This window comes from Nerophis ophidion, linkage group LG19 (genome assembly GCF_033978795.1).
Source record: "Nerophis ophidion isolate RoL-2023_Sa linkage group LG19, RoL_Noph_v1.0, whole genome shotgun sequence".
Lineage (NCBI taxonomy): Eukaryota > Metazoa > Chordata > Actinopteri > Syngnathiformes > Syngnathidae > Nerophis > Nerophis ophidion.
Genome location: NC_084629.1, coordinates 26339332 through 26354498, shown reverse-complemented (window position 1 = coordinate 26354498; position 15167 = coordinate 26339332). Strand labels below are relative to the sequence as shown.

Below are 15167 nucleotides of genomic sequence, written 5' to 3'. Positions count from 1 at the left end.
TTGGTTTGTTCTGTGTCGTGTTTGTGTCTCCTCTCAATTGCTCTGTTTGTTGCAGTTCTGAGTGTTGCTGGGTCAGGTTTGGTTTTGGAATTGGATTGCATTGTTATGGTATTGCTGTGTATTGTTTTGAGGGATTGATAAAAAAAATTAAAAAACATGACATTCGATTCTGAATCGCACAACATGAGAATTACGATTCAAATTCGAATCATTTTTTTCCCACACCCCTAACATTTATACACACACAGATACATACAATTGTAGACACACAAACAAATGCACAAAAGTAATATATATATATATATATATATATATATATATATATATATATATATATACATATATATATATATTTAGTCTTTACCCCATATAATAATTAGGGATGTCCGATACTATCGGACTGCCGATAGTATCGGACTGCCGATATTATCGGCCTATAAATGCTTTAAAATGTAATATCGGAAGTGATTGGTATCGGTTTCATAATTATCGGTATCGGTTTCAAAAAGCAAAATGTATGATTTTTTAAAAGGCCGCTGTGTACACAGACATAGGGAGAGGTACAGGGCAGCAATGAAGCCTCAAAGACACTGCCCTTGCGCAGTAAGTAATATCACATATCTACGGCTTTTCATAATTACAGCCATTCAGGTCACACTGAGGGTGGCCGTGTAAACAAGTTTAGCAGTGTTACTAATATGCGCCACACTGTAAACCCATACCAAACAAGAATGACACATTCCGGGAGAACATCCGCACCGTAACACAACATAAACACAACAGAACAAATACCCAGAAACCCTTGCAGCACTAACTCCTATGGGACGCTACAATATATACCCCTCGTTACTTCCCCCCCCTACCTCAACCCCGACCCCCCAATCCCGTCCACCTCAACCTACTCATGTCCAAATTCCAAGCTGCTGTTTTGAGGCATCAATCCATCCATTTACTACCGCTTATTCCCTTTGTTGTCGTGGGGGTCGCTGGTGCCTATCTCAGCTAAAATCGGGTGGAAGGCATGTTAGAAAAAAATAATGCACTTTCTGACTTCAATAATAAATATGGCAGTGTCATGTTGGCATTTTTTCTATAACTTGAGTTGATTGATTTTGCAAAACTTTGTTACATTGTTTAATGCATCCAGCGGGGCATCACAACAAAATTAGGCAAAATAATATGTTAATTCCACGACTGTATATATCGGTATTGGTTGATATCGGTATCGGTAATGAAGAGTTGGACAATATTGGAATATCGGATATCGGTAATAAAGCCATTATTGGACATCTCTATGTATAATTACAAATGTGCATTAGGGCTAACCTGAAAAAAAAACAAGTTATTTTATTAGGGATGTGAATCTAACAAAAACTCACAATTTGATTCTCAATTCAAACAGATTCCCACAATATATTCTCTGGTATAAAAATGATAAAAGCTTTTCAATTTTGGTTGCAGGTACAAAGGCTCCCTGAGGCTGCAGAAGTATGACACGGAAAAAGATATTTAAAAAAAAAAATTCTTAAAAGATAAACAAATATACATATAATTTTTTATTTAATTCATTTGGAATATCTTTTTAATCAAAATAAATCAAATTTTGATTAGCACTCCTTCTACTATGTAGTACAACCTGATCTTTTTTTTAAACAAGCAAAATAATCTGCCAACAAAACAAGAAACATTATTTTTTCAAAACGCTTAAAACATTTTTGGGGCAGATTATTTTGCCTATTTTAAATCATATTTCTCGAATCAGAGCACTTTAGAATTAAGGATTAGGGCCACAATTTGCTATTTAACTGTTGGGGAAAATGGGACAAAACTGCTGTGATAGGAAAAGGGGGAGGATTAAATAAACTCAGCTTCTTCCTACTCCTTTTCGGACAAACTGTAAGGAAACAACTGGAAATATGTGATGCATTACATTGTAATTGTCTTGTATGCATGTTCCAAATAAACTGAAATTGTAGCTGAGATAGGCACCAGCGCCCCCCGCGACCTCAAAGGGAATAAGCGGTAGAAATGGATGGATGGACTATTAAGCATGGATGAACTCCCACTGGATTTGCATAGATAAATAAAAAAATTGAAAATATTTAAAATATGTATTTTTAAATATTTAAATGCTGTAAAATTAAGATACAATTGATTTTCTCTCTCTTATATATATATATATATATATGTATATATATATATATATATATATATATATATATGCACAAGAGTAAGCAGAGAGGGCAGTGTTTTGTTTTGTTTAACACTTATTTTTTGTAATTGTGTGAATGCTCCAAAGCATTCATTCACACACTTGGTTTTCTACACCAAAATTCATCTCTTTATTATTATTCAACAACTAAAATTAAAATATTCAACTTCTTCTTCTCCAGATTTTGTCGCTCTCTACTTTCCACATTTTTACCATCTGATTCAAACCGTTCCAACTTCAAATTGTTCAGCCTATTCGGGAATCGCGGGCTTTCCCTTGATAAATGCCAACAATTCCCAGATTTCCCAGAATCCCGGGACACTTTTCCCATTCAAAATGAATTGGCCATTTTTCAAACTTCCACCATTTCCACATTTATATTCCACTCATCCTGGACATTCAAAATATTATTTTTCCAAGTTCAAAAAAGATTCCAGGAATTTCAAGAATTCCCGTTTTTTCAAACCCTTTCTAGACCCTTTTCATTGGCGACTACTTCCACATTTTTCAACCCACTTCAACCGTTCCACCGTCCAAACATTCCTCTTAATCAGGACAAAAAACTAAGTTGTCTTTCAAACTGGAAAAATTCCCGGTTTTCCCAAAATGCCAGGAATTTTACTACTTCAAGACTTCTCGACCGATTAGAAAAATTCCAACACCAAACTTTTCAACTCATCCAGACCATCCATCCATCCATTTTCTACCGCTTATCCCTTTAGGGATCGCGGGGGGTGCTGGAGCCTATCTCAGCTGAATTTGGGTGGAAGGCGGGTACACCCTGGACAAGTCGCCACCTCATCACAGGGCCAACACAGATAGACAGACAACATTCACACTCACATTCACACACTAGGGCCGATTTAATGTTGCCAATCAACCTATCCCCAGGTGCATGTCTTTGGAGGTGGGAGGAAGCCTCATCGCAGGGCCATTCAGACCATTGAAGGTTTTTAAAATTTTTTTTTTTATTTTTAAAAAAATTCCTCATTTTCCTGAAATTCCCAAATTCTTTGGAAATTCACATTGAAATGAATAGGACATTCTTCAAAGTCCCACAACTCCCACATTTTTCATCGGATTCAAACCGTTCCAATGTCAAAATATTCAGCCTGTTCAGGAATTGTGTCCTCTACTTCAACAATTAATCTTGTTGAAGTTCAACTTTAGCATCGGAGCATTCACATGCAATTCCTTCAGCAATTGTTTCATCATTGCTTTATTTTTAATAGGACATTTACAGTAATTATTGTTTTAAAACATTTTAAAAGGACAACATATTGTACAATTTAGTGAAAAAATTGCAATAAAGTAATAATAAAAAAAATGTTTTAGTAGGAGGAAAAAGTGCCATACAGCAGTTGTCCCCAACCTTTTTTGCACCACGGACCGTTTTAATGCAGGGACCGGCTTTCCACTTGTGCCAGATAAATACAGCAAAAATAAGTACATAAAAAATACAACTACCTATAACGCTGAATTATTAAGGAGCCCTGGACTTGTTTCTTTGCAATGAGATGCAAATGGAAATCAGCCTTTGCCTACAATCTGTCACATTTATATTTTATATGTTCATTAATGTGCATTGTATCATGTCAAAAATTTATAACAAATATAACAAATGGCAACTTCCTATGAGCAGTTTTATTGTACATCCATAAACAAGCTTATTGGTGTGTCTAGTGCAGGGGTCTCAAACATGCGGCCCGCGGTCCAATTGCGTCCCGCGAGACGTTATTAAGCGGCCCGCACTTTGATATGACAATTTAATGTTGGTGCGGCCCCCGAGTTTAATATGAACGGCGCTTGAAAGCGTCATACTTGCCCACGTCCCCGATTTTCCCGGGAGACCACTACATTTCAGGGCACAGATTCTCTCGAAGCCCGTGTCGATTTATACCATATCAACAATATTCAGGGAGGGCCATAATGGCACTGCCTTTAGCGCCCCCTACATCCTGAACTGGCAGTTGTATGTTGCATCTGGCCATGTTAAACGCATGTGTGTTATTGCAAGATATATTTGATCAACAGCTACACATGTCACACTGAGGGTGACCGTTAAAAAAACTTTAACACTGTTACAAATATGTGCCAGACTGTGAACACACCTACAAACAGCAAACAAACAAGAATGACAAACACATTTCAGGATAACATCCGCATCGTCACACAACAGAACAATTACCCAGAATCCCACGCAGCCCTGACTCTTCCAAGAATGACAAACACATTTCAGGATAACATCCGCATCGTAACACAACAGAACGATTACCTAGAATCCCACGCAGCCCTGACTCTTCCGAGCTACAATATACACCCCCCTGCTACCACCAACCCTCCACCCACGTTAAAGGCAGTGCAGTCACAGCAGCCCTTAATAATTCGAGAGAATGGTTGCACCAGTAGATTGTCGGGAGGTGCACTGAAATTCAGGAGTCTCCCGGAAAAATCGTGAGGGTTGGCAAGTATGTTGCTAGAGCGGGAAAGCCATTCATAGAAGGTGAATTCATTAAAAAGTGCATGTTAGATTTTTTAAGAAATCTTTTCTCGCAGCCCAGCCTCACCCAATTTCGGCATCCAGTGGCCCCCAGGTATATTGAGTTTGAGACCCCTGGTCTAGTGAGACAGGCGAAATTTAGGTAGAAGAAAACAGTCGTTTACAAATTATTTATTGTTTCTCTGCGGCCCGCTTGCAAATACGTCACAGACCGGTAACGGTCCCTGGACCGGTGGTTGGGGACCGATGCCATACAGCAGGGGTCGGGAACATTTTTGGCGGAGAGAGCCACGAAAGCCACATATTTTTTAATGTATTTCCGTGAGAGCCATATAATATTTTTTAACACTTAATACAACTAAATACGTGCAGTAACGGACAAGCGGTAGAAAATGGATGGATGGATTTTTAAATAAGAACCTAATTTTTAGAGTATAATAAGCCTCTTATTCTTTTTAGTAACATTGTTATTCTGAACCTAACCATCCATCCATCCATATACTACCGCTTGTCCCGTACCCGGGGGGAACACGCACAGTCACGGATAGAACATGTAAACTCCACACAGAAAGATCTCGGGCCCGAGATTGAACTCAGGACCTTCGTATTGTGAGGCACACGCACTAACCCCTGTTCCACCTTGCTGCCCATAGTGGTGTGTGTGAAATGTTCTTATCGAAATATTGATAGAGTGCAGGTCTTGTCGGGAATTAAGTTTTTGAGACGCTCTGCAATAATAATTAATAAAAATCCTTTCAAGACCAATGTTTTGGAATTTCGTCGACTAAAACTAAATTAATTTAGATGACTAACACATGACTAAAACACATTTTGGTCAAAAGACTATAACTGAAACTAATTTAAAAAACTGTCAAAAATTATCATTGGTGAACATTGTTTTACACTCGATGTTTTTCTTTTTAAAGACACTGAAATGTAATTTTTATTTTTTATTTTTTATATTTGTCTGAATCAGTGGATGTTCCTGCACAATTATTTGCACTTAAAAATGTATGTTTGTAGTAATAAAAATGATTAGAACATTTTAACATAATGTTTGTGTTCAATTACAAAAAAAAAATCTACTACTTCTTACAGTTAATGCGAATTCTTGAACAGGTGCGGTAGAAAACGGATGGATGGATTAAAAATGCATGAGAATGTTTTATATTTTGAACGTTATTTTTAACACTGTGATTACCAGCGGAATTATTCATTACTTATGGTGTTAAGCAATGTCAGCTAAGATTTATCTGAGAGCCAGATGCAGTCATCAAAAGAGCTGCATCTGGCTATAGGTTCACTACCCCTGTCATACAGGAAGGAGCATCTGACTACTTTAAAGGGGAACATTATCACCAGACCTATGTAAGCGTCAATATATACCTTGATGTTGCAGAAAAAAGACCGTATGTTTTTTTAACCGATTTCCGAACTCTAGGTGGGTGAATTTTGGCGAATTAAACGCCTTTCTATTTATCGCTCTCGGAGCGATAACGTCAGAAATTGACGTCACTTAGGTAATAAAGCCGCCATTTTCTCAAACACATTACAAACACCAGGTCTCAGCTCTGTTATTTTCCGTTTTTTTGACTATTTTCTGGAACGTTGGAGACATCATGCCTCGTCGGTGTGTTGTCGGAGGGTGTAACAACACTAACAGGGAGGGATTGAAGTTGCACCACTGGCCCAAAGATGCGAAAGTGGCAAGAAATTAGACGAAATTTGTTCAAAATATGAGGGTGTGGGGAAAGCCGACGAAATGGTCAGTCGTTTGTTCCGCACACTTTACCGACGAAAGCTATGCTACTACAGAGATGGCAGGATTGTGTGGATATCCTGCGACACTCAAAGCAGATGCATTTCCAACGATCAAGTCAAAGAAAACCACCGCCAGGCCCCCATTGAATGTGCCGGAGTGTCTGCACATTTTACCGGCGATGCTAAGGCAGACATGGCACAGAGATGTATGGATAACCTGCAGATGCATTTCCAACGATAAAGTCAACTAAATCACAAAGGTGAGTTGTTGACTTATGTGCTAATCAGACATATTTGGTCGGGGCATGACAGCCAGCTAATCGATGCTAACATGCTATTTAGGCTAGCTGTATGCACATTTGAAAATATATTTACATCCAGTGTTTCCCTCCACCCACATTTAATGCCAAACAAACACTTACCAATCGATGGATTTAAGTTGATTTAGTGTCACAAGATGCGAAACTTCCAATCGTTGGTGTTCACATTTTACCGGCGATGCTAAGGCAAACATGGCCGAATAGCGTCAATAGCTTCAGTTTCTTCTTCAATTTGGTTTTCGCTATCTGCCTCCATACTCCAACCATCCGTTTCAATACATGCGTAATCTGTTGAATCGCTTAAGCCGCTGAAATCCGAGTCTGAATCCGAGCTAATGTCGCTATATCTTGCTGTGCTATCCGTATTGGCATCACTGGATGACGTCACAGGAAAATGGACGATGGCTTCACAGATAGCGAAAATCAGGCACTTTAAAGCTTTTTTTAGGGATATTCCGGGATGGGTAAAATTTGGAAAAACACTTCAAAAAATAAAATAAGCCACTGGGAACTGATTTTTATTGGTTTTAACCCTTCTGAAATTGTGATAATGTTACCCTTTAAGTTTTCCGTATTGACTTTTAAATAGTGAAAGTAAAAGTCTCCTACGTTCGCTGCACACACAGTGACATATGTCAACAAAGCATTGTCAAGATTATAGCCGATGAAGTGAATAAACCCCTAAATGAAGCATGTCAAAAAAAAAAAGATCAAAAACTCACCATGAAGTGCGGCTGGGTCAGTATCCGTCGGAGTTCTTTCGCTTCGTGGTTCTCCGGGTAGCAGGAGATCTCCTCCAGCACCTGAGGACACACCAGGAACGTTTAAGAGGTCGCCGTTTACGCCAGCCTCTCCTCTGCGGACGGCTGCGACCCGACAACCTCGCCGACCCTCACAAAAATGCCCACCGCGCTCACTGCCAAGTTTGGACAGCACTCGACAAGTCAAGGAATTTTGCTGCCCCCCCCAACCCCCCTGCGCCCTCCCCTTGTCCTCCTGGCCAGCTGCAGTTATGTGGCGCCTGACTGCTGAATGTGGCGTTGCAGAGGTGAGGGCGGCCAGCGGGGGGCGTGGCTATCCAATACAACTTATGGTGTCACCCGACGCAGCCTCAATGAGGTGCGACATGGCGGAATGCAGTGTGGTGAGAGCTCTTACATAGTCCAGAAGTGTCAAAGCCTCACTTTCTTCCCGGTGGGAGGGCGGAGTCTTGAAGTGGAGGAAGACACACAAGATACGGGGTTACACAGGATGATGTTCTTTGTCCATGACATGGATTGTTAGTGAGGAAGGCAGCCGGGTTTAGTCCAGAGAGATTAGTGGTATGAAGCAACAACACCCAGATCATGAAGAATTAGTGCAGGCGTCACCTTATCGCTGATCAAAGAGTGCGCATGGCAGGAAGGGGATTGGCTCAAAGCATCTTCATTGTCTAGCCACGGTCAGCGAGAGAAAAGCTTGGAAACTGTGAACCCCAAACTGCTTTAGAAAAAAAAAAAAAATCCTTTATAACACACGACAACGTCTGTTGTGGAACTTCCAACAAGTCCATTCGGATTTGACCACATTTGTCAGGGAAATGTATGTCTGAATTCACACTGAGCGTTCCAGACCTCAGTTCAGTGAGCCTCCAGCGCAGGGTTGGGCTTACATTTTCTTAAAGAATATTGCATTTGTGTGTGTAAAACAAAAAAAGAAGATAAAAAAGTACAATTTTGATATTTTTACTTGCTAAAATTTAGTCAATATGAAGCTAGTTAAATAAACTAAATCAAGTATTAAGTAAATAATTATAACGTCAAATAATGTATTTTTAGGCATTTTGATAAGTAATTTATTTTTAAACTATTAACAAGCAAATAGACAACTTAAATATGAATGAATAAAAATCTGAAACATGTAAATACATAGAAAAAAAGAGCAAATTCAGGCTTTTTTTTAACAATTAAAATTTAAATAAATTTGAAACTGATTAAATTAACTAAATAAAATAGGACGTATACAATTAAAATGGGAAAACATTTATTAAATAGTCCATTATTCATACATTTTGATTAACAATTATTTATAGCCTATATCAGGGGTTCTCAAATGGGGGTACTTGAAGGTATGCCAAGGGGTACGTGAGATTTTTTTAAAACATTGTAAAAATAGCAACAATTCAAAAATCTTTTATAAATATATTTATTGAATAATACTTCAACAAAATATGAATGTAAGTTCATAAACTGTGAAAAGAAATGCAACAATGCAATATTCAGTGTTGAGAGCTAGATTTTTTTGTGGACATGTTCCATAAATTTTGATGTTAAATATTTCTTTTTTTGTGAAGAAATGTTTAGAATTAAGTTCACGGATCCAGATGGATCTCTGTTACAATCCCCAAAGAGGGCACTTTAAGTTGATGATTACTTCTATGTGTAGAAATCTTTACTTATAATTCAATCACTTGTTTATTTTTCAACAAGTTTTTAGTTATTTTTATATCTTTTTTTCCAAATAGTTCAAGAAAGACCACTACAAATGAGCAATATTTTGCACTGTTATACAATTAAAAAAAATCAGAAACTGATGACATAGTGCTGTATTTTACTTCTTTATCTCTTTTTTTCAACCAAAACTGCTTTGCTCTGATTAGGGGGTACTTGAATTAAAAAAATTTTCACAGGGGGTACATCACTGAAAAAAGGTTGAGAACCACTGGCCTATATGAACAAGCAAATATTCTATTCAAGTAAGAATAAATTAAAACCTAAAACAATTAAATTGTCTGTTAATAGAAAAAAAAGGTACATTTGGGACAAGTAAACTTTTAATCTTTATGAAGCAGATTAGATAACTAAATAAAATTTGAAGTAAATAATTAAAATGTGAATTAATGTATTAAATTGTCCTTTTGTTATAAACAAGCAAAACAGACAATTAAAAATGCAATCAATATGAAGCCAATTAAATACAAGTAAAGATGTAAAAAATTAAAATGTGAAAGATTAAATTGTTCATTATTTATGAATTTGGATACATAATTATGATTAACTTATACTAGCAAGCAAAAGGACAATTAAAATATGAATTAATTAAAATCTCAAACAAATAAATGATCTGATTGTAGTAGAAAAAATAATTAATGTTCAAACTAAATGAAATATCCAGCAAATAATTAAAATTTGAAATAATGCATTAAATTGTCCATTACTTATTAAATTTGATGAATAATTATATTTAATCTGTATCACAAGCAAGTAAACAATTCAAATATGAATGAATTAAAATCTGAAAGTATTAAACAAATTGTCCGTGATGAAACTTAACCACTGCGATGAGGTGGCGACTTGTCCAGGGTGTGCCCCGCCTTCTGCCCGATTGTAGCTGAGATAGGCACCAGCGCCCCCCGCGACCCCGAAGATGATAAGCGGTAGAAAATGGATGGATGGAAACTTAACCATTACAATTTATTTTTTATATATTTACAAGCAAATCGACTAATTTTGAAACAATTAAACAACTTGTCCGTTAGTCATGAAATAAAACCATAAACAGTAATATTTACCTGGCATTTATAAGCAAATAAATCTGGTAAGTAAAATCTGAATTGTAATTTGTAACAATTTATCATGCTGTAAATTATTATGAATTGTATTGACGAAATCCCTAAATTAAACATATTAAAAGGCCAATTAAATACATCATTAACATGTTAATTAAAATGTGATACACTTGATCAAAGTTAAATAATTATATTGAACATACCGTACATGAAATCCAAATACTTAATTTAAAAAAAATATATATATCTATCAATTGATGAATTAAAACATGAAATGAACCAATATATTAGTTTTTAATCCCCAATAGTTCTTACTTATAATAGCATATTTACTTTTTGCCATTATTTTAATAATATAACATCTTTAAAAAAAAACAAATGCCTTTTTGGTAACACTTTCCTATAGGGAACACAATCACCATTAATTGGTTGCTTATTAACATGCAATTTAGTAAAATATTGGCTCTTGAATAGGCATAATTAAGTACTTATTAATGCCTTATTCTGCATGGCCTTATTATACAAGCACTAAGCCAACAACTAAGAGTCTTCCCTCAATAACTTCAGAATTATTGCTTATTAGTAACCCTAACCCAGGGGTGCCCATTACGTCGATCGCGAGCTACCAGTCGACCGCGGGGGGTGTGTCAGTCGATTTCGAGCCAGGCTTTTAAAAAAAATAGACCTAAAAATTAGTGATCATCAATCTTCACCAAGACGTCACTTCAATGACATTCACGGTACCGGAGGGTCTTGTGAGATGACGCTGGCTGCTGCAAGATCATTATTATTAAAATATGACAGAGAGGAAGGCGAGAAACACTTTTTATTTCAACAGACTCTCGCGCCGTACCTTCCGTCAAAACTCTAAAGGCCGACTGCACATTTCCTATCTTCACAATAAAAGCCCTGCTTCATGCTGCCTGCGCTAACTAAAAATACAGAGTCTCGTAAAACTGGCGTGCACAAGCGATCCCTCAGAAAGCTGGTGTGCACATCACTTGTGCACGCCAGCTTTCCGAGACTCTTATTTTGTTAGAGCAGGCAGCATGAAGCAGGGCTTTTATTGTGAAGATAGGAAATGTGCAGTCGGCCTTTAGAGTTTTGACGGAAGGGACGGCGCGAAAGTCAGTTGAAATAAAAAGTGTTTCTCGCCTTCCTCTCTGTCATTTTTTCATAATAATGAACTGGCAGCAGCCGGCGTCATCTCACAAGACCCTCGGGTGCCGTGAATGTCAATCAAGCAAGCTACGGAATTTGCCGCCAATGTTTTTCTTGTAAAGTGTATGGAAGCTGGATGAATTAGATGCCAAAAACCAACCACGTTCATGTGGTATTGTACAGAAAGGACAACTTTTTTTCTCCTCCATTTGAAAATGTGGGCGTTATCATCATTACTGTCTGATTCCAATCAATGCAACTCATCAGAATCAGGTAATACACCAACTTATATTCTTGTCTTCGTGAAAGAAAGACATCTATATGTGTTACACATGCTTGCATTATCATTAAACACATTTAACTTGTTTACAAAATGTCTCTTTCATAAATAAATAAATATAAATGATATATATAAATGAGGTAGATCCCCTCGAGTTGGTCAATTGAAAAGTAGCTCGCCTGCAGAAAAAGTGGCACCCCTGCCCTAACCCTTATATGTTCTATTAATGTCTGAATAACTAAAAATTAAGTCTTTGTTACTTAACTAATTAATGGTGAATATGTTCCCCATACTAAAGTGTTAACGCCATTTTTAATGGCTTAACGGTATTTTCGAACATTACATTTTTAATGATTTTTTCCCATGAATTTTCAATTTTTTTATATTGCAGAAAAGGATGCGGGCACTCACTCCAGAGCCACAAAACATTATTATAATTAATTAAGTTATTTTTACGCTTGTATTTACAGGCAGGAGACAAGGGAAAAACTCACTCAAAGGAAAAACTGTTGAACTCAAGCCCACAAAAGAACCCGTAAAGTTAGTCTATTGCTCATGAAGACAGTTGCTGCGTAATGAGTTAAATAAAAAAATAAAAACCAGGTCAGGTCTTCCTGTGAAAGGAACTCTGGTATTGCTGTAGTGCAGGGGTCGGCAACCCAAGGCTCCGGAGCCGCATGCGGCTCTTTGGCAACTCTGATGCGGCTCAGCTGCACAATCGCCGACCCCCCCCCCCGATTGTTGCGGGGAGATTCCAGAATTCAATGCCTCTCCCGGACATCACCCGTAGTCAACGTTCTCCAATTTTCACTCGGACTACAATATTAAGGGCGTGCCGTGACGATATTACTCTGAACGTCCTCTTGTACGTCATCGCGTCCGCCATTCACGGAATGCTATTTGTGTCCTCTTGAACGTCATCACGCTCGCCATTAACGGAATGCTATTTGCGTGCCGACCGGACACATGCATTTCGCTGCTTCTATCAGCACAACCCTGCGTGGTTGAGGTGGGCGGGGTTTGGTGCTCGCGGGGTGTATAACATAGTCAGGAAATGTCATGGATGCAAAGGATTCTGGGTATTTGTTGTGTTGCGTATATGTTGTGTTACTGTGAGGATTTGTTTGTCATTCTTTTTTTTGTGTGGGTTCACAATGTGGCGCATATTAGTAAGAGTGTTAAAGTTGTTTATATCACAACAGTCAGTGTACTCTGTGTCACCCAGGATGCCTTCCAGTCGTGTGTGTGCATCTGCGGAAGACTCTCACAACATGTTGCTGGACTGGCAAGCAGTTTGTACACGTTGTAGAAGGTGTTTAAGGTAATGGCTTGATAGCATGCCCTTATTCTTGTCATCTGGGTGACCACCAGCAAATATTGGCGAGAATAGTTGCGGCTCCCATTGTCTTCCTCATTTCGTGAAACGGGTCGAAATGGCTCTGAGTGGTAAAGGTTGCCGACCCCTGCTGAAGTGGAATTTCTGACTCTATTGTGATTAATTTATACCATATTTTGTGTCTGTTTAAGTCCGAAAAAGAAAGTCTATCTAAAAGCCTATTTCTGAATCACTGGGAAACAAAATGTAAGGTAAAGTTCAGTTTGTGGCCACTATGACCATTCTAAGAAATGTTAGGACTGTTTGTTATGACTAGGAGATCCACGATTATGTTGATGCCAGCAGTGGCAAAAACAACTCGACCTTGACCCATGAGGAGTCATATAAAAAAGCAGTGGACCAAGAGAAGGGAGATGATTTGCATGTTTGTTTGATTCTAAAATCCTCTGGAGGACGATGTCTGTCTCATGGGCCATTTAATCCAACTTGTACCGTTTGATTTGGGTAAATAAAACTTTTGTATTAAAACCATTGTTTGCAGTTAAGTTTCGGACCATTCCACTACATTGCAACTCGCTCCTTCTTCAAAAAAACAAGACTTAATAATTGCTCCTTCAACAAAACACAAACCGCTGTGTGAATGTCTGCCCCGCCCCCTCGTTAGAAGTCAACGCCAGTCAAAGCAGACCATAATGGCGGCCTGTGTAAGCACGCTGCAAGTGCACGCTTTAGTGTGTGTTCGCGGCTAATGAGGGAAGCTGTGCGGACAGGCCGCTGGGTTCTGCCACGCAGCTGCCCCTGACAATGAGAGCGAGTCACCGCGGCGATGGCGGACGAGGAGGAGAAGTCGGGAGGTCACTAAAGTTCACGAGCAGGCGGCGCGGAGAGGACGTCAACGTGATTGCGTCACTTCCGTTTTGTGTGTTGAGTGAGTTTCTTTCCCTGTGACAATGGTTAACATCACGTTGCGTCATACGGCAGGCGCTAAAAGAGTGCAGGCGAGTTAGTAAGCAGAAAAACAACATTAATAGTCGGAGCACTTAGAAGAAGGGAAGAGGGTCATTTTCCACTGCATGGTACCAGCTGGACTGTAACGCCTTAAAACACAAAACCTAGATTACACTGAACGCGTCAGTGCGAACGAGACCGGCTAAAAACAACAATGAAGGAAAACTAGTTCAATGATTCCCGGGCGCTGGCACCGCTGCTGCTCACTGCTCCCCTCACCTCCCAGGGGTGATCAAGGGTGATGGGTCAAATGCAGAGAATGATTTCACCACACCTAGTGTGTGTGTGTGACAATAATGGGTACTTTAACTGTATGTTGTTTTTGAATGTATTCTTTATCCAAGAGGAGACTGAGGGCAGTAAGAATGCCCGCGAGCTCCTGCCAAATGGAGACCGCAGAGTACTGCGGCATCCAAAGAGTAAGCTAACGTTAGCACATGTCGTCAAAAAGAGGAGAATGAGGGCAGCGAGAAAACAAAGTGGAGACTGTGGATTATAATATTCTAACTAAAGATGTACGATAAAGGCTTTTTCGCCGATATTCCGATATTGTCCAACTCTTAATTACTGATTCCGATATCAACCGATACCGATATATACAGTCGTGGAATTAACACATTATTATGCCTAATTTTGTTATGATGCCCTGCTGGATGCATTTAACAATGTAACGAGGTTTTCCAAAATAAAACAACTCAAGGAAGAGTTAGTGCTGCAAGGGATTATAGGTATTTGTTCTGTTGTTTTTATGTTGTGTTACGTTGCGGATGTTCGACCAAAATGTGTTTGTCATTTTTGTTTGGTGTGGGTTCACAGTGTGGCGCTTATTTGTAACAGTGTTAAAGTTGTTTATACGGCCACCCCTCAGTGTGACCTGTATGGCTGTTGACCAAGTATGAATTGCATTCACTTGTGTGTGTTTGTGTGAAGCCCTAGATTGGGCTGGCACGCAAAGGCAGCGCCTTTAAGGTTTATTGGCGCTCTGTACTTCTCCGTACATCAGTTTACCACTCCATACAGCGGCGTTTTTAAAAATTTACTA

The 15167-nt window shown here is 38.7% G+C and overlaps 1 protein-coding gene across 20 annotated transcripts in view; it reads right to left on the bottom strand.

Annotated features, from left to right (window-relative positions):
* The window catches only part of caska (calcium/calmodulin-dependent serine protein kinase a), a 252512-nt gene that overhangs the window by 37167 nt on the left and 200178 nt on the right, over positions 1-15167 (bottom strand). For 11 of the 20 annotated variants that reach the window (XM_061879695.1, XM_061879694.1, XM_061879699.1 and 8 more), the window contains 2 exons: positions 7952-8002; positions 7516-7596 (listed from right to left, as the gene is read on the bottom strand). In XM_061879695.1, the coding sequence (XP_061735679.1) occupies positions 7516-7596; positions 7952-8002 (132 nt within the window). The remainder of the gene's footprint in view (positions 1-7515; positions 7597-7951; positions 8003-15167) is intronic. The other 9 variants (XM_061879700.1, XM_061879711.1, XM_061879707.1 and 6 more) reach the window with 1 other exon arrangement.